The following is a 21,682-nucleotide window of genomic DNA, read 5'->3' as shown; positions in this document are numbered from 1 at the left end:
TTCTTTTGATTTCTTGATCTAACATCTCTAACCAAGGCATCTGCCAATTACTCCAAAAGAGAGTTTAGAGAGCTGCTTTCTGGTTTTGTTATACCTTTTTTAAAAAAAAAAAAAACACTCTAAAGTGTTTCTGAGAGGACCCCCCCCCCCCCCTCCCCGAGAAAGTGATATCTTATAATTAGGAATAAAAAGAAACTCATGTTTGTAGCAAGTAAATTATAACCTAGAAAGTGGCTTGAACTTTTTCAGCTGAAAGCTGCTTTGGCATCTTAACATGGGATTAATATTTGAAGTATGCCTGGACTATCAAGAAGTTAATCGATGGAGTGTGAGCTATACCCACTTAAAAGGCACAGACATGAAAATCAGTGCATTCTCCACAAGAGGCTCTTAATGATTTCCTTTCAGAGCCTGTGCACACTATCTTAATTATACAGGAGCCTACGTAAAGGTACCATTGGATTGGATCCAATTAAAGCTAAAGCAAACAATATGACAACAAAAAGGGCACTTGCGTCATTTCACTTCAGCATTTATAACACAAACAATAACTGGCAAATAAAAAAGCTCTTAGCCTATGGTGTGCTCAGTAGTGCCAGGATAATCATTCCTTCACATGTAATCATTAAAACAAAGAACACCATAACTGAAAATACTGGGGACAGTCTTTCTTCCTTCATGATTTGTCTGTGTAAAAGCAAGACCACCTTTCAGCAAGGAGGCATGTTTCCTGTGGTGCTCTGTGGGCTTCGTGAGATTAGTCACCTCTGTTTCACAGATAAGTCTTTCCGTGTGATCTTCTCCTGTCTGCATGAGTGCATACATTCACTAAAAAAATGCATCAGGAAGGATGGGTGATAAAGCTGGCAATGAGATTAAGGTGGTGGAGCACACTCTCATTAGAGATGCCTTTGCTTTCTGTAAAGGGTAGACTGAGAGGCCCAGTAATGGCTATTAAAATGATGAGTCTTCTTGCATGGTAAGCCTGGCACTTTGATCAAATCAACCTTGTGAAACTAAAGCATCTGGATCCATGAGATCCCAGGCTATTGTCCTGCAGAGCTCAGCTTTAACACATGATTTTGGCTGTGGCAGTGCACTGGTAACATGCTTTCTTTAATGACTGAGGGGGAAAATGTCCAGATCAAAGGCTGTTCTCTGAGATGGTACTGATGTGGCTTCAATTGTCTAGCTACTCCAACATTTCTCTGTATCTTCAATTGCTTTAGGTATATTTCAGTGACAGGCATTCAAATGTTTCTTAATATTGCCACAATAATGTTGTCACAACATTACTTAGCATCATGGCATTTCCAAACCATCTGGATGGTGCTGGGAGGGGGCTTCAGAGGATGGTAGGTAGAGGAAGAGGTTCTCTTTCATCCCTTATCAGCTTTTCTTACCTTCATCTGACTGCTCTGGGGGCAGTTACTATCCCTTGGAAACTTCAGCCCTTCCTGGAGGCTGCAGAGTGCTGTGGTAGGCTCCAGCACCACCTCCTTCCACTTCTGGGGTAGAAGACCCCAGCACAGCCTCCTATGCTCCCTCAGGGGCACCCAGACCTACATTTTTGCATGCATGGGACTTTTCTGTGTTCCAATGTGTTCCGAGGAGCAAAGAACACCATTTTCTGTACGAAGACAGGAGGGTGCCCAGCTCTGTTCAGGCTTTGTGTGAGACAAAAGCTCTGAATGGAGAGCGCACATGGCAAGACAGGCACAGGTGGGCTCGCAGGACTGGTAGCTGTCAGCATGACAGCAGTGACACTCAATACATTTTAGAGGTTAATGTCCACCACCTCTAGTCCCTACAGCCATTGGAATATAGGAATGAGGGAGGACCATAAATGGCATGTTTTGAAGCACAAAACAACTTCCTCCTTTCATGGAAGGGTTAAAATATGTCTAAACATTAATAATGCATTTTTTAATATGTAATTAATGTTTTTGAGTGCTAGTAAAGCCTAACTGATGTATGAGCAGTGTTTGAAAACCAATTTCTTGCTGCTGTCAGGAAGCCCTGAATCAAGGCACACTGACCCACCCCTTCCCATGGTCAGGTTAGAAGCCTGAAAAGAGGGACGTGCACCAGATACACCATCACAGTTCAGTGCATCCTGCTTTAACAGCAGAGATATAAGCCTTGGTAAAAGTATGTGACGTTCCTATCCTATAGGTGGTATGTTCTGTAGTAACTCTCCTAAACAATCTCACTCCTGACTTAAACAAAAGGCAGAGTCCTTACCTGCAGCAGGGCAATTTTTTCTCACCCTTCCACATCTACCACCCTCAAATCAAACTGTTCAAGCAGTGACCGTGTCCTTGGGAAGAGGCACAGGTACCAGGGTAGGTATGAGAGCACTGACTAACTGCAGGGAAGTGGGAAATCATGCAGAAAGGCAAGCTCTGTGGTTTAACCAGCCTCGTAATGGAGCACACAGACACTGACTCTTCCCAGTGTATATACAGCAAAGAAGGAAAGTTTTCATCTGGCTGACAGCTAATTCTATAGAGATGAGTTTATTTTTTGGACACTGCACTTGGACTTCCAGTTAATATTTTAATCTATTAAACGGATGTGAAAAATCTATGGCAGAGTTCAGGGCTTGAACAGCATGGGTTTGAATTAATTAATGCTCTCAAAGGCAGTATTAATGTGTCATCTAAAAGGGGGCTGAACAGATAAAGCCCTCTGATAATTTAGCACAAGAAGGCTTGAACTTCCATGTAAAGGAATAATTTCTTCTGGCAGCACAGGTTCTGTGCCCGTTTATTTTTGGTGTCACATTTACCACTACCAGTCCCTGCTATGCTCTTTAAGGAGCTAAGTTTAAAGTTAATGGGACTTCTGCGTGCAAAGGGTTTGCCAGCCAGGATGATAGACAGCATTGAGGTACCCGACTAGTACGAAATGTGATGCTTTTGCGACCTGGCCTTCTGCCTGGTGGGAGCTACTTCTGTTGAGCCCATCAAATGAATTCACATAAGTCACTAAAGATTTACAGGCTAGGAACGGCTGTTGGTTGCTACTGGATCAGACCAGCTTCTGACCAGTCAGCTAGAGAAATATCCTGTACTCCAAACACTGCAGTATCCATTTATAAACATTTAAAAATACACGCGACAAGATGGAGTTGTTAGACTGGAAAATCCTCTTTAGCATGATACCGTCTGACCATTAAATGTCTATGGAAAAGGGTTGAAATAGCGTAATGACTCATCAAGGAGTTATTGAACTAGGTTAATAAATCTTTCTTTAGAATTTATTGATCAGTGTGGAAGAGCTCATGAAGTCATTACGCCTTTTTGCCTTTAAGCAGCTTCACCCAGGAAGTCTGGCCTCTACACAATTCCCTGGCTACCCCTGCGTTCAGAAGTAGTTATGTTACATACGCTGCAACAGAAAAACCATCATTTTCTTCCTTTTATTCCAGCTTTTTAAACTGATTTTAAGTTGACTTTTTAAACACAGAAAAAAGAATTTCTTCTTTTTCCTGCTGCAATAGTCTAATTGACAGCCTGTTGTTGCCCAAGCCTTAGCTCAAAGGGTCTGTAATGCCTGGATACCCTCCCTCCATACAGGCGCGTGCTCCCTCCCTCCCATGCTTCCACTGCCAAGGATCGAGAGGATACCAATGCCCTTCTGAGCTATACTGTTTGAACTGATGTGTTGGCACTGAGTGAATGAGATTTATAGCAAATAACGTGAATGTGCCAAGACTGTCTATAGCCCATCTTGGCTGTGGTTTTGCTTGAGGACACTTAATGGTTTCTGTGTAGAATTTTCTCCTGATGATTTGTCCTACTGCTTGTCACAGCTATAGGATAACTTAGTCAACGCCTTAAAGTCAATACTACTATCAGTCCGGAATTTCTTGTACTTCCCAAGGAAAGGAAATGCATTAATTTCAGAGCTGAGTCAAGCCCACAAATGAACTGGCATGTTGGGTAATGTCTGACAGCACATTTTTATAAGTAACTAGTCATGGCCACTGAGCTGTTCAGTTCCAGATGACAAGCGAGGGACGTGTTATCTGGGCTCGCTTATGCACAGCCTTTGTGTGGACCTTGTGATGAGGAATGATTCTCAAGCTCCTGGTTGGTGGTGTTTTTTAAAAAAATCTAAATTTCCTAAGAGAACATAGATTATATAGATTGTTTTCCTCTCCTCCTCTTGTCATAATTTCTGAACTCACTGGCCAATTTCAGTCCAGTTCTAGAGAGGGAAGAAGACTTGGTGATGTTAAGTTTTCGGTACGTTTCATGAAATAGTTGGACAGCTGAGTGGCAAAGGCTGCACTATGAGATTGCTCATAATCGGACAATAGGCAATATACAGAAGAGATGCATCACAAATGCTCCAATGATGGAAGACTTAATGGAAGCAAAAATATCCAGCATTTCCTAAATCCATAGGAAACTTGACTGCCCTCATTCAGGAGCTGATGAAACTGAATTTCACTGATTCATTGCAGAAAAAGTCCACCCAGTGAATTTTCTAAATGGATTTAGAAGGAAATAGATGATATGTTGGCCAGACCTGGATGTGCAGAGTTCCTTGTTTTGTCTTCCTGCAGATCACTGCTTGACAATAGGCAATGTAACAGGTATACCATAACTCCTTGCATGTTAAAAAGCTTGATTATCCTAAATACACACTTATTTCCTTTAGGATATCCTAAAGCTTAATATCCTAAATAAAATCCTAAATTTTATCAGCAATCCCAATGAAAGCAGAAACAGGACTCAAAATATTAGCAGACTGCTTTTGAATGTGAAGGGTAAGATAAAGAAAAATCTTCTAAGTGCAGGCAAAATCTCCCTTCTGTTTTTCGTGGGTAGTTCCTTTATCAGCCATTTGGAACACATAACATTTAAAACTTATGAGGAGGAATGGAATTTATAAATGAAATTACCATCTTAAAGTTTTTTGACTGTAAAAGTTGAGTAAAGAATCCTTTAATATAGGATATAGATGCATAAACGGACACAGTCCCAGTGCCATAGTCTGGTAAGGGTGGTGTTCAGAAAGGGAATGAACGCAGCCACTAAATTTAAAGAAAGATGGAACTGAATGAGAAAATTCACAGAATCAGCTTTAAAATTAAAATAAACCACAACCTTAATTTTCTGCATCTGTGGATTTATTTCCTTAGCCTGCTCTCTTGGCAAAGATATTAACATCTTCAAAATTACAGCTACCCACTGACATAATTCAGTGACATGAAGTGCATTTACATCTTGGAAGATTTAAAGCCACTTTTACTCTTCCTTCTTCTCCATGGTGTTTGTTTTTCTACGTTTATGTATACTTGGCCTCAGTTCCCTCCATCTGATTTGGTGGTGCAACTGTAATCCACCTCAGCACAGATATCCGGCTCTTCCTTTAGAAACTTCCTCTTGCTATGCTATAGCTCTTGTAAACGCCCTGAAGGAAGTGGGTTTTTTCCTCCTTCCTATTGCTGCAAGAGGTCCCAGAAATACAAGTCAATTTATAAAACAGACAACATTTGGTTTGAAAAGATCCTAAAGAGATGTAGTTTTGCATTAACTTCAATGCATTTGTTCCTTACCTTATAGAAACACCATGCATATCACTCATATATAAACAAAATGACTGGCAAAACCATAGAGACTGTCCTAACATTTTAATTTATTAGAGTAAAATTGCCAGGTTATTTTCCATCCTTTCTGTTCCATATATTTGACAGAGAACATCTGTCTGCTAACAGTGATGGTTCCAAATCAAGTATATGATTTTCTTCTTTATGGAGAAAGATACTTGAATGGCACTTCAGATGTCATTATCTTTAACTTGCAGCATTTCACTTTAAATATGTAATTTTTAAAATGAAAATATAAAAAAACCCCATGAAATGCATAATATTATTGTTTCATGGCATCATTTTCATTATTTATTATCTCATGGTGTATGTATTTCATAGGATACAAGGAGACACTCTGTTCTACCTGAGCAATATAGTATTCCAGTTACTCAGTTTGGTTCCTGCAAGCTGTGATTATATGAAACAAGGGAGGTTTCCGCCTTTAAGTGTGTTAAGAAAATCCTCAAAGGTCTAAAATAGCAGATATTATTGGTATGCTTGGTGTCAGCATTGTGAGAGAGACAAGGCTCTCAAAAGGCCTAAAACAACAGATAATGGCCTATTATTTCCAAAATTATTTCAAAAAAAAGGAAAAAAAAAAGGGGGGGGGGGGGGAGGCGGGGAAAAAAGAGGCATTTCCACTGACAGAGAGAAGCAGCCTACAGATGCTATGTAGGAGAAAGAGGTGCTGGTCAGTCTCCTGCCATCACTAGAATGGAAGGACCAGGGAGGCGAGGTACACTTGGGGAAGCTGGGAAGTGCCGGAGCAACATGAAGAAAGGCAGCAGCACCTTCCCAACCACCATCACCTCAGAGGAGCTCTGCAGAGATTGACTCCCAGCCTTTGCTTTCATTTGCAGATGCAGGATATGTAATAGAAAAGTCAGGAGACCAAACTGCCCATCCCTGCAGTGGGCCACCTGAACCCAAACACTGCAAAAGGCAGCGGCAGGCCCTTTCTCCTGACATGGAATAGGTGCTACCCCTCTCCAGCTGGGTTGTCTTTTTCATTTAACAGAGGCCTCAGTAGACTTTCTTTTTTCTTTTTTCTTTTTTTTTTTTTCAAGTAATCTTGGCTCAGAAAGGAATTGCTTAATTTAACAAAGTGCATTTACTAAAATGGAGCTGTGGAAACTTTAAAGATGTACATGACACTGGGTTGTGTGTTTCTTCATGCATTTTCCTGCTCTTAAACACAGACCCTGCCAAAGCAAATAACTGCACAGTATTTATCATAGTTGTGTTACTATGTAGGAATATTTTTTGTTACAATGCTTGCTGAGGTGAAGTATTTGTTAGCTCCTCCTCTCTTCTGTCTGGAAAAAGCCAATAACATGGAAATCCAATTGTGGTCATGAAACATCGCTAACTTGGAGCTGTGAGTCCCAGGATCAGACCTAGGTTGGGCAGTAGCATGGAGTTTCTCCCCTTGTCAAGAACTGGTTCTCACTGCCATGTGAAAGCCCAACAAAAGGTTTTTGTTCTATTGCACCACTTGTCCAAATGCTACAGCCTTTAAAATTACTCCCATTTCTTCTACAAAGGAAGGCACTAGCAACATAGAGTGTTTTGTTTGGTTGGTTGTTTTTCTGGTTTGGTTTTGTTCTTTTTTTTGAGTGTAAACCTATTCCTGATTACCCTATCTAGTAGCTTCTGTATGTGCTATCCACTTGCGTGGTCATAGCATCCCCTCTGCGGTGAGATCTGCTCGGTGGGGCTTTGGGGGCTGGTTGGCAGCACTTTGTCCGGCTGCAGATGGGCGTTCTGGGGCGGTGGGCTTAGCTCTCTGCTGAGCTGGAAAACAGAGGAAATGACTTCCAAATCTGGCCTGTCCAGTCCTCACCAGCACCTCTTGATCCCATTTGCTCCCATCCTCCTCTGGCACTGGATGTCTGTAGCTCCTGGGGAGGCAGCAGAGGAAGGAGTGCAGGCTCTGACCATGCTACCAAGGGCCCAGCTGCAATAGCCTGTAAACACTTTGGTTTCCAGAGGCTTTTCCCTGTCCCTCTATACTGTATGGAGGAATATAGATAAATTGTGTAATCTTTCCTGAGCAGTGAAGGATCTCTTGACGTACAGATCTAGCAGGGAAACGATCTGCTCTAAAGCATGGGGAAGTCCAGCCCTACTACAGCAGGCAAGTGCTACTTACAGCACCCTCGGACACTGGAACAAGTCCCCAAGGGAATCAGTGGAAGCACCTCATTTACATCTTTTTGAGTTATGTAGGAATGTATTATTTTACGCAATCCCATATCTGAAAGAATCTTTTGCAGGCAAAATTGGATTAAGTCCTTTTCAAAGGTTTTTGCTCTTTTAAGAACAAAAGACAGTGATTTAGTGGTGTTCTTTGGGATTAAATGGTATCTCTATGTGTGTGTATTTATATACAGATTTATGTATTCAGGGCCAACACCCAGATTACAGCTGTGACAGCTCTTTCTTATTATTCTTAAAATGTATGTGTGTTTTTTACTGCGATGCCTGGCAGTACTGCTAGTGGTGCTGTGGTTATAAATCTTCCTTTAGGAATTTATAACATAGTGTGAACCACAATTTCTCCTTTATCTAATTACTGCCTATGAATTTTTTTTATTTGAATAGTTTCAAAAATAATTTGGGAAAAAAAAAGTTGGTCTGATTTAAATGACAGATGATGTAACAGGATTTTTTTCTTTGAAGTACAGCTAAAATTATATTCTGAAGCAAGAGAAGCTTTTTTTACAGAACAAAACCATTTTTTGGTTACAAGTATTGAAAGAAATAACAAGCCAGATATTTTCCTTATAAAGTTATATTTTATATATATATATATATAAATAGTTCTATTTAATATTGAGTGTGCAATCCTTATTCATACAGAGTCAAAAGGGGACTTGCTGGGATGGTATGAAGGTACAAGAGAGAGCTCGGTGCCGTCCTGGCAGGACTTCATTGCAAAAAGCTACTGGCTGCTGTTTACACTTCAAACATTCTCTGAATAAGTGTTGTCACAACAGACGAGCAATTATAGACAATAATGTCAGTAATTTGTGGATTAAGAACTCCTTAAGGATGTATTGGCAACGCATACAGTAGCTGCTTTTAGCTTGCAACTGTTCACCCTTAGCTGTGCCAGCGAAACTGTTACTTCCCAGAAGCTATTGTGTTCCCTGTGAGGCAGAAAACAGCAGCAGGGGTTAAACTTCTCCGGGTCTCCCCCCCCCCCAGCCTCCACAGCAGCTCTCACCCAGCTTAATCCCAAAGAGTCCTTTCCAATAGATACATCTATTTATGCATATGCATCAAATAGAAATACTGGCCATTATGTTGAAGTAATGCTGTGGTAGGCTTTTGCCAACAAACCCAGAAAATATCAGATTTTAAGATTCCAGTGTTATAAATACACCTGTGAGGAACGTCAGCTGGAGGCCAAGCCCCAGACGGGGTGGTGGAGGGTGCAGGACACATGCTGACCCTCAGACTTGTGCTTTGGGACACCCATGGCTCAGGACATGCCCTGTACTAGCTTATGCAAAAACACGTAGGGTGTGAAACATGCCCTGCTGAGAAAATGTTGATTGTTTTGAGGATCAACTAGGAAGATTCAATTGTAGTTTGCTCTTCTCTTAAAAATACTGTCATGAAATACATATGGCAATGAACACTTTCGGTGACAGATTAGATACGAATACACTTTGTGCTACTGCTCTTCGGTTTTAATTTCAATACAGTGCATTCAGAAAATTAGAGTGTGTTTAGGAAAATGGCTTGTGTGATGAGGAGAAATTAATCTTTGGAAGGCTATATATATGTAAAGTAGTGGAGTTGGAGGGGTTAGGAAAAAGAAGAAATGTTTTGTTCTCATGAATTCTTTGTTGGTTTGTTTTGGGTTGTGGGGGGGGTTGTCTTTTTTGTTTGTTTGTTTTTTGGTTTGGTTTGGTTTTGGTTTTGGTAGGGGAAAAATGTCATAGAGATTCCTTGAAAGGCTTTAACTACAGAACTGGAAAATTAAAAGTATTTATCGAGCACCACTAACCTGGTTTTCCCATAGGCAGATTTGCCTTTAGACAAAAGGCACGTCCTGTGCCTGCCTGTCGGTGCCAGCCAAACCTCCAGAGGACTCTGGTCCTTTCTGCTGCTTGTGCTTGGTCATTCAGCATCTTTTCCTGAAGATGCTGTAAAAGACACTTTAAAAAAAACTTATTTCTCCCAAGCACCACGGCAGCAGGTGATGTGGCTGGGAGCGCAGGGCTCACTGGGCAGTGGCGGGGAGGTGACAGGGCTCGTTGGGCAGTGGCGGGGAGGTGACAGCCTGACCCCAGGCAGGGCAGAGGCAGGGCCCTGTGCCCCAGGACTGGCGCGGAGCAGCCCCTCAGCACCCCTGGGGCTGTCTCGGCCATGGCCGCCGCCAGGTTGGGTGCAGCCAAGGCAGGGTGGCACCGGGCTCTCGCTGCAGAGGCCTCAGCTGGCCATCTCAGTGGGCAAGCAGGAAACAGCCCGTGAGACCCCCGAGAGTGACAGCGGCCTGTTGTGTGACACCTTCCCAGACACGGGGCCTTGTCTTTTGCTGGGTTTTTCATGGATTCTGGTTGCTCGAGTACCTCCTGCAGCCGACGATAAAGGCTCCGAGTGCATCTCAGATTGCAAGGGGCCTTGTTTGGCGCCGCCAGTGTCCCCGCAGACACTGCCTGTGCCCGAGCAGAGGCTTAACTGATTCACGCCCCTGAAAACGAGGCACACAGCAGTGCGTGCCCGGCCAGGCTGGCCGCCCTCTCCGCCGCCGCTCGCCCCGCACTCCCATTCCCTGAGGAAAAAGTGTCACAGGCGCCCTCCCGCCGGCTACGCATCTGTTTTGGGCTGGTACCATCTGCCCGCACGCAGCCGGCCGGCCGGGCCCGGCCACGGAGCGCCCCGGCGCCCTGCTAGGCCCGGCGTGGGGGACTCTCCGCGGGCCCGGGCCCCGGCCCCGGCCAGCCCGGTCCCCGGCCCCCGCGCCCCTGCCCCGAGGCGGCCGCGGGCCGGTGCGGGCGGCCCGGCAGGAGGCGAGCTGCCGCCGGCCCCGCTGCCGTCACGTGGCCGCCGAGTTTTCTCCCCGCAGCGGTATGAGGAAGTCGCAGCCGCCGCCGTCCGCAGCCCGGGCGGGCGCAGCCTCCGCCGCCGCCGCCCCGCGGCGCGATATGTGAGTAGCCGCGGGCAGGGCGCCGGGCCGGGCCGGGCCGAGCCGAGCCCACCACAGCCTAGCCCCTTGCCCTCCCGGCTGCGCCCCGGACAGCGGCGGCGGTAGCCGGGCGGGCCCGGCGGCAGGGCCGCTGCGGGCACCTGCGGGGCTGGGAGCAGCCGTCCGGGGGAAGCCGGGGGGCGGCGGTGAGTGGGTCTGGGGGCGGGCCGGAGTGGGGGCGTGAGCGCGGGGCGGGGCGGCAGCGCTCCCGCAGGGCTGCGCCGACGGCGGCCCCGCGCCCCCCGGCGGCCCGTCCCCGATCGCGGCCCCCGGACGGAGGGACGGGACGGGACGGCTCCCCTTTCCCTCCCCCGGCAGGCTGGCTCTCTCCGGCACTCGCCTCCCGGCGTGAAGCCCCCCGCCGGCGCCGCCGTCCCGATGGAGGAGCCCCCGGCGGCGGAGGAGTGGCAGGGGGCCACCCAGAAGAGGAAGGCCTGGGCCAAGAGCCGGGACTCCTGGCAGGCGTCGGAAGCGGAGGATCTCTCGGCAGCGGCGGCGGCGCTAGCCCGCGGCGAGGAGGAGGAGGAAGAAGAGGAGGAAGAGGAGGAGGAGGAGGAGGACCTCGCCGGCGGAGAGCTGCCGCTGGCCGCAGAAGCAGGTGGGTTTCGGGGGGCGGCAGCCCGCGGGCCGCTGGGACCGCCGGGACCCCCGCGGGGCGGCAGCGGGGGCGGCCGCGGGGGGCCGGCCCCGCCGGGCGGGCTCTTGCTGACGGGCGGCTCTTCTCTCCTGCTCTGCCCTCAGGCCACAGCGTTCCCAACGAGAAGATCGCGATATGGCTGAAGGACTGCAGGTGGGTGCTCCCGCCGGGCCTGCCCCCGCCGCCCCGTTCCGGCTCCCGCCGGCGGGTCGCTGCGGTGGGGCCGGGCCCCGCGGCCGCCGTTCCCCAGCGGGGCGCGGGCCGGGCGGCGCCGTGTCGCGGAGGGCGGGAAGCCTCGCCCGCCTCCCCTCCCGCCGGTTAGCGGGCACCTCGGCGCGTCGGGGCCGCGTTTGCCGCGGGCGCTGTCGCGACCCTTCGTGGACAAGAAGCCCCCGTCGGCTCGGTGGGGGCCATACCGCCGGCCGGGGTCACGGGGGGAGCAGGAGCGCACGTAGGGGCGGCCGGGGGAGAGCTGGCGCTGGCACCTTTTCTCCCCTTGGCCTCGTTAACGAGGCTGAAGCTCTTCAGCCGCTAAGGGTCAGGCAGACAGCGCTGTTCGGCTCAGTTTGTCACCGAGGGGTTCCAGTTTAAAGCCTCCCCTGCTGCCCTGCCTGGTTGTTGCTGCAGAGCTAAAGCAACGGTGCCCCCGCGGCAGTGGCCTCTGTGCTTCTTCAGGAGTGATGGCACGATTTAGGCTAACTTGATTTATCCAAGTGTCTCTCCGTGTCCTGCCACCCTTAGCCTGAGACTTGTATCTATTCCATGTTTCTGTTACAAAATACTTCCCTGCTGTTTGGAACAGGCTGATGACATTACTCTTTCTTCATCCTCAGTCACGTAAAAGCATAAATGCTACATCCAGTAGCAGCTGCTTTTGTCCTGTCTTTTTCTCCGTTCAATCCAGGCAGCCTTTGGAGCCAGAGCTGATGGGGAAAAGCTAACAATTAGCTTTCCACTAACTAACAATGATGTTTCGAGACCTCCCCTACTGAAGGTTTCTGGCTTCCTTCTTTTAGAAGCAGCTACATTAGGATGAAAATTTATCTCTCCGTTAGCCGTGCCTTTGTGATCTTTGATCCAGTAAGCAGATCACTGAGCTTACTCCCGTAACCGAAGCGCATGTTCCTTTATAACTACAGGGTCCTTGGTATAATTTTCCTTGGATCTTTACAGGCTGTACCTTGGAGGTCGTGTTGGCAGCAAGAGGCTTGAAGTTGTACTGTATCCCAAAAATGTGATATTAAGACCTGACAGACCTTTCTTCCAGAATGCCAGAATGGGAGAGGATTTTTTCTAACTTTACCTGAAATCTGGTGTCCTGTTGGTCTGGCAAAATATATCCTTAAAAATAAGTGTTATGAATTCAGTATGTTGTTAGAAATATTTTTTGAGTGGGGAGGGAAAAAAGTGGAGTGGAGGGGGAAGAGGCCCCTGAGGGAGAAATTCCTCCTAATGCTGCAGTGCCACTTATCTCCGTATCTGCAGGATTTCTGTCTAGAATCTTCCCTGGCCCTATGATCATTACCATTTCCATAGCACAAACCTGCAAACTGACAACGTGAACATCTAATGGATGGTCACAAATCTTGAGTAGTAACGCAAAGCTTGCAGTTTTATTCCTGTGCTCTGGTAAGTATCTGTTGTTAAAACTGGCACCAAATGCTTCTATGAAATATGTTTGCATCTCTGGCAGTTGATTCCCCAAATATGGGTGTTTTATTTTACATGGTATTTCTGTATTTTACACACAAGGCAATAGAGCACAAGTTTACCCTTTCGCTAATACAGAGATGCAAATTTAGTTAATAAGTGTTTGTGAAACCTATTGTGGCCCTTCACAGAAGTCTTTTAAAGTATTAACTATTTACTGTTGCAGATCTTTTCAGAAGAATCTTGTGTTCTCCTCAGAAAGATAAAATCTGTGGTTTTTTTAAAGATCTCTTAAAGTAACCAAGCTATTCAGACCAGAGTTAGCCTCTGACTCCGTAACGTGCAGAGTGCATTCATACACGGTTCGTATCTGGGAGGTGCGGTCCCAGCTGCCTGCAGTGGTGCACAGTCCTTGCATTTTATAACTGCAGAATGGTTTCGTTTCTTTGTATCTAATACACATGTGAGCAGTAGCTAGTGTGTGCAGTAAAATGATTATTCAACTTGCAATGTTACGAAATGTTTGTATGTATAAAAACCCTGAACTGATTGTTTCTTGATAACAATGTATATAGGAAAAGTGGACAGTGTCAACAGAGGACAGAATAGCCCTACAGATACTATAGTGTGTTGTTCAAAAAAGAATACTTGAAAAAAAAAGTTGTGAAATTTACAGTTGTTGTCCTTGAAAATTCTTACTTGTTTGATAACACTTTTTGCTGTGGAGCTTTGATTGCTACAAAGCTCTGTTGTAAAAATATAACCATTGCTACAAGTGAACATTCAGTTAGGAAAATAAAGTATTTTCTTTGTTACATATTTTTTAAAAGCAGTCCTTCCCATTTTGTCTGAGATTCTATAAGCTTTTGTGAGTTGTACATCAGAAGAAAATTGGCACTTTAAAAATCTCATTTTCTGGTTTGAGTTGGCAGCAGCACAAAAAAACTTAGTATCAACCTACTGCATAAATAGATCAGCTTATAAGATTTATTCCTTTGTTTGTTTCCAAAAGCATCCACAGTGTTATAATATGGATAAAAAGAATTACTAGCTGTCCCTTGATACTCATGTTAGAGGTCTAGGGCTCTTATTACTTGGCATCTCTGTTTCACATCTACTTTGGAGGAGAGAGGAAGGTTCTTAATATCCCATGCTATTTAACTTGGTAGACGCAGGTTTTTAGTTTTTTTTAAAAAAATGATCACAGCAAAAGAAACAAAAAAGCAAGTATGTGTCATACTGTGATAAGAATTGTGGAGGCTTAAGAAGTGTCGGATGCTACCCAAAGTTTCTGTTTCATTCATGTTTTGGGAATCACATGCCTTTGAGAAAGGCATTTTTTGCTCTCTGCCTGGTACCTTGTAAAGGCATTTTGAAGTAATAAGAAAGCTTACAAAGGTTTCTCGTTGTAACTACTGTAAAGCTAAGACAGGAAACACAAGTGTTTGTATTATATTGATAGAAAAGAAGAAATTTTTGTCGACTCTGTGGTGACTTGTGTTATTTTGATTGAGTATATTTAGATTCTGCTAGTAATACAGGGGATGCGGGAGGTATTTAGGAGCCATCTCCTGTAGATGTGCAGGAAGTGAGTTCTTGAAATGCCTCAGAAAGAAGAGATTTTTTTGCTTTAAGTTTAAAATAAACATGGCCTCTGCCCAATTAAGGCTTTAAAAGCTGAAATCTAAACACTTTCACAGCACAGTGCAAAACCCTTGTCCCATTCCTGAAGATCACCCTACCACAACAGGTAGCTGAGTAAAGAAACCTCTGGGATGAGAGGAAGCCCTGAGGCTGTGCATGGTCCTCTTACCTGCTCAGTGCCTACCTCCCATGGTAATGTGGACATCAAGAGTTCTGTTTGTTCTTTTGTAGACCAATATTGAGAGAAGTTATTGCCATGTATGTTAAAATACAACAATAAATGAGTGAACGCAAATGGAAAACCGTAGGATCCCTTGATCCTGACACACACCCATTTACTAGCTCTTTGCTCTTTGCTGGCTGCCCTTGGGTTGCTGTTGGCCTCCCCATGCTGCTCCTCCCCAGCTGCCACACAAAGGCTGCAGGGATGTGCTGGGGACCTGCCGTTCCGCACCTTCGGCTGGGAGACCTCATCCTGAGGGCCCAGCAAGTGAAGGGTCCCCCCAGCCCGACCCTGCCTGAGTGCACGGGGCTGAGATGGAGCTCATGGGCCTTGCTGGTGAAAAACAGCCTGGCATGGAAAGGCAGAGCTGTTCGTGCTGTTGTCCAGGACGATTTTTGTGCAGCTACTTGTCACTCCTTTAAACTCATATTGTGTCTAGTTATTAAATGCAAGTTATTAAAAGACGGGGGGTATAAGGCAGCTGTGCTTGTGTGCAGCAGTGCAAGCAGGACAGCAGATGGGTGGTTGACAGGGCTGCTTTTCTGGTAGCTGCTAACATGCTGTAGAGGTGATGGACTTAATTTCTGAAGGAAAATGATAGCTTTGATGGTTGCTTTTACCATTTTCTGCCAGGTGGTGTGTGCAGCAGTGGCCTTGGCTGTCAAAGTCACTGCCAGCAAGTTTCTGCATCGAAAAGGTAGAGACGTTGAAGTAGCCACCAGGGAAGGAGAGGGAGAAAGATGGGAGCGCACCCATCAAAGCCACAGAGTAAACAACTGGCATAGTTACTACTTCAGAACATAAGGCTTGTTGTAGCGTGACAGGTTTAGACAATATGCCCTAAGTTTTTTCAAACTTTCACAGAACAGGGACACAGAAACCTGGGAGATCTGGGCCTGGGCAGAGTCTCTCCTGTCACTCGAAACACAGTTGTGCACCTGGATGCTCTGGCTGTTTGCCTTGGTGTCTCACCGTGGCAGGGCTTTGCTTAGCTTCATGAAAGATACATTGAAGTGAGCTTGTTTCCTATCAGAAGGCCACACACGGAAAGAATAAACTCTTTTCAGAGAGGAAAGAAAAATAAGGTTGTGAAGTGTAAGGTCTGTTAGAAAGCAGATGCAAACTTCCCTTGCTTAATTTGGCCATGGCACCAAAACAAATACTGTATCAGAGCACTGTTTACTTTCAGGTCTTTGGGCAGGTTTATATGTTTGTCTAATTAAGGACCCAAATGAAACTTACATAATATAGGCATGTAAATCATTTGCTTTCCCCTTCTTTATGAGTATTATATCTCTGAATTTGTTTTGGGCTTTGAGAATTAATGCTGTGTTACTTAATAGTGACAGGCCTTTGGCTAAATGTGTCTCAGAGACAAGGTGTGTGAACCTAGAGACCTGCTGTTCGTGCAGTTTCTGCTGCTCCTTCTGAGCACCACGAGGTTCAGCAAATCCCCTGCCCTTCAGGGAGCAGCAATAGGAGGGGTCGTCCAAATAAGAGCTGACATGAAGAGTCTATCAAGTATCAGAACTAGCAAGTGACAGCTAACATAGCTGTCAAGGGTTTTATCTTGGTCCTGATCACCAAATACAGCTTTTCACCCCTTTCTCCAAGAAGTTTTAAATGTGTAGAAAAATGGCAACAGCTTTTGTCATATAAATAAGATTGAATTAGTCCATTCAAAACCCCATGCTCATTTTTTCTGGGTGTTTTTCTGAGAAGCCCATGATTTTCCTCAACAGAGGGCTGCTGACCCTGAAGCTGTGCTGGTGCCTGGTGTTTGAGCATTGCAGTTATTATTAACCTGTTTCGTTGTTTTTCCCTACAAGGAGTATTTGTTCAGAGGGCTGGGGATTGTTTAGGAAGTTATTGCCAGTCCTCAGATGTTTGTGCTTTCTGGGGGCGGAGGGAGGGACAACTGCTGTTATCACACGCTCGTTACACACTGTAAGGAAGGACATGAAGCAGCAAGTTTTTAAAGTAGTATTAATCTCTTCTGTGGTTTCAGAACGCCTCTGGGAGCCTCCCTGGATGAGCAAAGCAATCCTCTGTTGAAGGGTAAGGAAAGGCTTTACCTACTAAAATCTCTTTTGCTGGGAACTGTGCTTTTGTAGATGTTCGCCTGAGACCTCACTCTTTAGCGGTGGCACAAACCACAGCCTAGTTGGTGTCGCTGAGTTACTCTCTATGTAAAGCAATTGTGCCTGAGAAGCTGGAGAAGGGGGAAAAGATTTTGAATAAGTCTTTCTGGAGAGTTTAGTTAAAGCCCTAAAAAACATCCCCAAAAATGTGCAGAATGGGCATGTTGTAATTTCCTTTCTGAGAGGGTGAGCATTAGGCAGTCTCTGCCACTAATAACTCTGCTTGCCACACCTGAAAATTTTACTATCTGAGCAGGTCCAAATACTGAAGTTCAAAGTACAGCGAGAATGTGCAGGTAGTGACAGGGTGCAGAGGAATTACTTGCTGGGCCTGGAATCTTTGCTTCAACTCTTAATCCAGTACAGGGAGAGCGAGGGGAATGCCTATGCTGGGTTTAGACTCTGGATCACCCTGGTAAGATGTCTGGAGGATAGATAATGTAGCAGCAGAAGGCACAGATGTGTTGGGTGGTACCTCCAGGTTCCCACTTGCAATTAATTGGCTTGCAGGTTGACTCAGGGATGATTCTGAGGGCAAAACTAAAGCGGTGTTGTAGTTGTTCTTTTTAAAAATAATTTTTATGTGTTCTCAACTGTAACTTCTCACTTCTTAGTGCATCTTTACTGTATGAGTAATGCAGGGATTGTAAATACAGTCTGGTTGTATCCTGCTGTATCAACTGAAGTGTCTTGCTAATATCTGTAGTTAAGCTGTTGGAAAGAAAACATTGCAGCATTCTAGTTGTTGAACTGTTAACTGTACATTTTCAGGCATGCTGGTGAGAAATGGAGGAAGTTTTGAAGATGACTTATCCCTGGGAGCCGAAGGTGGGTGTGGCAGGATTATGACTCTTTTTCTAGAGAAAAAAAACATTATGTTCAGTCGTCTGATTTTTATTTTGAAAGACAGCATTTCCCTCTGGTCAAAGGCAGTTAGTTGATAAAGCTGGCCAGAAACCCAGCATGAAGCACATAGAAAAATGCAGGAAGATTTCCTTTTTGAGTTTATTAGACTGTCGCTAGTGTTAAACATTCTGGTCTAACCTGAAGGTTAGAGGGAGGCCTGAATTCGCTTCTGCCTTCTCATTTTAATGCCCACAGTGGCAGCACAGCCTGGAGCACTCACTGAGGCTCTGAGAAAGTGGTTTCTCTTACTTGCTCTTCTTGTCCATGGGTTACTCTTGGCAACCATGCATGCCCCACTTCCACTGAATCCCTTGGGAGTGCCATGTGCGGGCTTTTGAAAGGAGAAATGAAATTCTGTCAGCCAAGAGGCAATCCCATTAAGGGCTAAGTGCTTTTGAAAATGAAAAGCCCCAAAGCTGAGTAAGTACTTTGGATCAGCCATGACACACACTTTGCTGTCGCTAGCTGCTTGCCATTTCTTTCTCTTCCCCTTTTTAGGGGGAAGGACATGTGGCTGTTCATGGTGGACTTCTTTGTAGAAAAGTACTTCTAGCATCTCTTGGTTATGGGCTAGAAGTGTTCATAAACAAACAAAAGCACTGTGGATCCTGTTCTAACAGCAGCGTCTTGAAATAAAATAGCAAAAAGACAGTCTCACAACCTGGGTCCTGGGGTTATCTGGAGGATAGAGGATATAAGACAATGTCTGTTCTCAGTGTAAAAGAAAAACAAAAAGGCAAAGCCACTCCCCCACTTTAGCTTTTAGTGATTTTTGAATTATAGCTTTTTCAAAGTGTCAAAACTTGTATAGTAGAAAGCCCTTTTTTCCACAGCAGTCTTGCCAGTGGTGTCAAAGTAGTGGGACAGGGCCTGGAGGAAGGAAATGTCTTTAATTTTTAAAGAGTCAGGGCTTCTAAGGAAAACAGTTGATCTGATGACCTTGATCTGATAATGATGGAGAAGCAGTAAATGAGTCCTTTACTGCAATAGATTAAATAGGATTAAATTTTCTTTCTGACAGTCTTTTCTACTTGTTAGATTGCCTGCAGTACAAAGATTTCATAGGGAAAGTTTCTTTGTAATGATAATCCAAGCTCTGAGTGTATGATCAAGAGTACAAGAGTCAGTACATTTTAAAACATCATGTCACTTTTTTCTTTTCATTTTTTTTGCCTTATCATTCCCAAGGATTTCTGGGGTTTATGAGCCTTTAGCATTATTTAGGGAGAAGGTTGTTTCCCTCCTTTTCAGATGATAAAGGTCCCAATAATAGAATCGCTGGCTGATTTTCCTGGGTAAGGATGCAGGTATTTCTGCTGGGCTTTGCACCCCATTCGAGAGCAAGGGAACAACCGAGGAGCTTGGAGCAGGGCTGCGTGCCCTGCCAGACAAGACAGCCCCTTTGAGGCTGGTATGAGTGGCCTGCCCTTGTGCACCCATGACTGCCTGAACCCAGATACAAGCCAGAGCCCTGTGTGAATGGTATGGAGGACATCAGGCAGGGTCCTGTAACCCCACCCCCCTACAGAGCTGTTAAAACCCGTGGTTTAGCTGTTCAAACTAGTTGCCAGCTAATCCATATAGATAGGCTGACCTCCATATTATAGGCAAGAATATTAAAAAAAACCAGATGTGTCTGCATTTTGTATACACTTGCGTGTCTTTGTGGTGCCTCTTCAAAACAAGAGAGAGGTTGTGGAGGTTTCCATGTTTTGCTCTCACTTGCTGACTGTAAGTTGCTGATGCAGCAAGTCGAGGTGCAGCGTTTTCCTGGCAGCACATTTGACATTGCTTTGCTCTTTTCATAGCTGATTCTGAAGGCCACTATAACATATGCATGCTCCTTGCCTGTCTCCTGGGGCAAGTTTGTTAATGTTGAGTCATGTCTTTGGGGAGCCCATAATTTAAGACTGGGGCTCAACTCTCTGGCTTGACAGGGTGTTGATTTTCTGAAAGAATAATGCTGCCTGGGATGTTCCCATGTGGAGCTGGGCCAGTCCAGCTGCAGAAAGTGCTGACTTCCCTGTCAGAGGCTGGTGACCAGGTGCTTGGTACCTGGTGGCCGGCCTCCCTCCAGAGCCCTCTTGACTTATAAGTGCGGCCACCAGTCCCACCAGCACCTCAGGCTTCACCTAGCTGCTGTCCATGGGTCACGCAGCTTGGGCAGCCAGGACCCTGCCCCACGTTGAGAGCAGTCTGTGCTGATGGAAAGACTAACAAATATGGTCTCAGTACCTGGCTGTGGGGCCAGCTGCTGTCCTTGCATTCTTGGCATTCTCTACCAGGTTGCAGGCCTGCTTCTCCTCTTCCCAATCCCACCCAGGAACAGCCCTGCAGCTGGTAATCGCATATTCAATTGCAAAGGAATAAATGGTTTATATCATAATTACTAGTTTGCCCCATGATAAATTTCAAGTTAATATGATTAATGACAATATGTAAATGACAATGTGTGTCCATGTGAGATTTTATTTTAAACAGAGCCTGAGTAAACCAGATCACCTCTGTATCAGCCATGTCCTAGAAACCATTGACAATCATATTTATAGGGGAAGAGAAAAATCTGGCTTGTGCAGGAGTATTGGTAAATGTGCTCACCGCCTGCCTCTTTGTATCGGTTGTGGGAGGTGTAATTCTGAAGGGGTCTTTATGTAACATCTTTTTGTTTCTCTACAGCTAATCAACTACGGAGTGATACCCAAATGGAAACATGGTAAACATCTTTGTTGTTTGTTTGTTTACTTCAGAGGATTATTCATACTGGAGGATGGGAGGGAGAGGGGGCAGTGGAAGTCATGGAGGCTACCTCAGAGCTAAAGCTCTTCTGCTCATTTCTGTTTATGTGAGAGGGAAGAAGATCCAGATAACACAGAAACAGCCATTAAGGGGATGCAGAAAAAAAATGCAGATTTTTGTTCTTCCAGCAGATCTGATGTGGGTTTTGGAGTAGCAGGGGGAAAACAGAGAAATGGCAAATCTAAGTAACTTAGTATGATTTACCTTCTTTGCCTCACTGATCCCTCACCATTTCAGAAATTTCAAGGGAAAATTAGTTTTGCCTTTCAAAGCAGATGTCCTTTGGGAATGGGGGAAAAAAAGGCTTTGAGAGAGGAGAGGGTCCATGCTTTATAGGGAAAGCTTCTAAAAAAAATGTGCTGAAACTAAAACCCTGTTGAGACTTGAGCAAATACCAGCACAGCCCATGTGGGCAGCATTCTTGCTACTCCTCCTGAGCCAGGCTCTGTAAATGTGCTTTTAGGTGAATCCTCTGTCTTTGGTTTCATGGTAGGGGTTCTGGGGGGTGTGTGTGTGTTAAGAGATTTGTATGGTAAAATTCACCCTGGAAAAGTTTGTCCCCCAGAGGGACTGGCAGTAACAGTATGTTTGAGCCCAGGTCACCGCCAAATGCTGAGGTGGCTTCTCCAGATTCAGGGAGGAAATAGTTTGGGATTGGGAAAGATTCTGGCCAGCAGTCTGGGCTGGAGCTTGTCTTGCTCTGTTTCCTCCAGCCTGAAGCCTCTTCAGCTTCCCCAGCCACCGCTGGGGCAGCTCACAGCCTTGTGCTGCTGGTGAGTGGCCCCTGGGGGTGAGGGGGAGCTGGGTACCCAAGGCATGGAGAGGTGGCCCTGCCACGGAGAGGTGACCCTGCTGGAGGAGGCAGTGGCACAGGGAAGGC

The 21,682-nt window shown here is 45.6% G+C and overlaps 1 protein-coding gene across 5 annotated transcripts in view; it reads left to right on the top strand.

The window, feature by feature from the left end:
* Positions 1-10,622: 10,622 nt before the first annotated feature.
* The window catches only part of ITPRID2 (ITPR interacting domain containing 2), a 53,586-nt gene continuing 42,526 nt past the window's right edge, over positions 10,623-21,682 (top strand). For 3 of the 5 annotated variants that reach the window (XR_008823669.1, XR_008823668.1, XM_056350212.1), the window contains exons 1-6: positions 10,623-10,766; positions 11,124-11,403; positions 11,547-11,595; positions 16,968-17,017; positions 17,872-17,928; positions 20,683-20,719. Coding sequence is in view for 3 of the 5 variants with exons in the window: in XM_056350212.1 (XP_056206187.1) it covers positions 11,184-11,403; positions 11,547-11,595; positions 16,968-17,017; positions 17,872-17,928; positions 20,683-20,719 (413 nt within the window). In the remaining 2 variants the exon portion in view is untranslated. Of the gene's footprint in view, positions 10,767-10,792; positions 10,952-11,123; positions 11,404-11,546; positions 11,596-12,927; positions 13,072-16,967; positions 17,018-17,871; positions 17,929-20,682; positions 20,720-21,682 lie in introns of those variants that run through there. The other 2 variants (XM_056350213.1, XM_056350214.1) reach the window with 2 other exon arrangements.

The sequence above is a fragment of the Falco biarmicus genome, chromosome 8 (assembly GCF_023638135.1).
Source record: "Falco biarmicus isolate bFalBia1 chromosome 8, bFalBia1.pri, whole genome shotgun sequence".
Taxonomy (NCBI): Eukaryota; Metazoa; Chordata; class Aves; order Falconiformes; family Falconidae; genus Falco; species Falco biarmicus.
The sequence above is the reverse complement of the archived record's forward strand: the minus strand, read 5'-3'. Positions and strand labels throughout refer to the sequence as shown.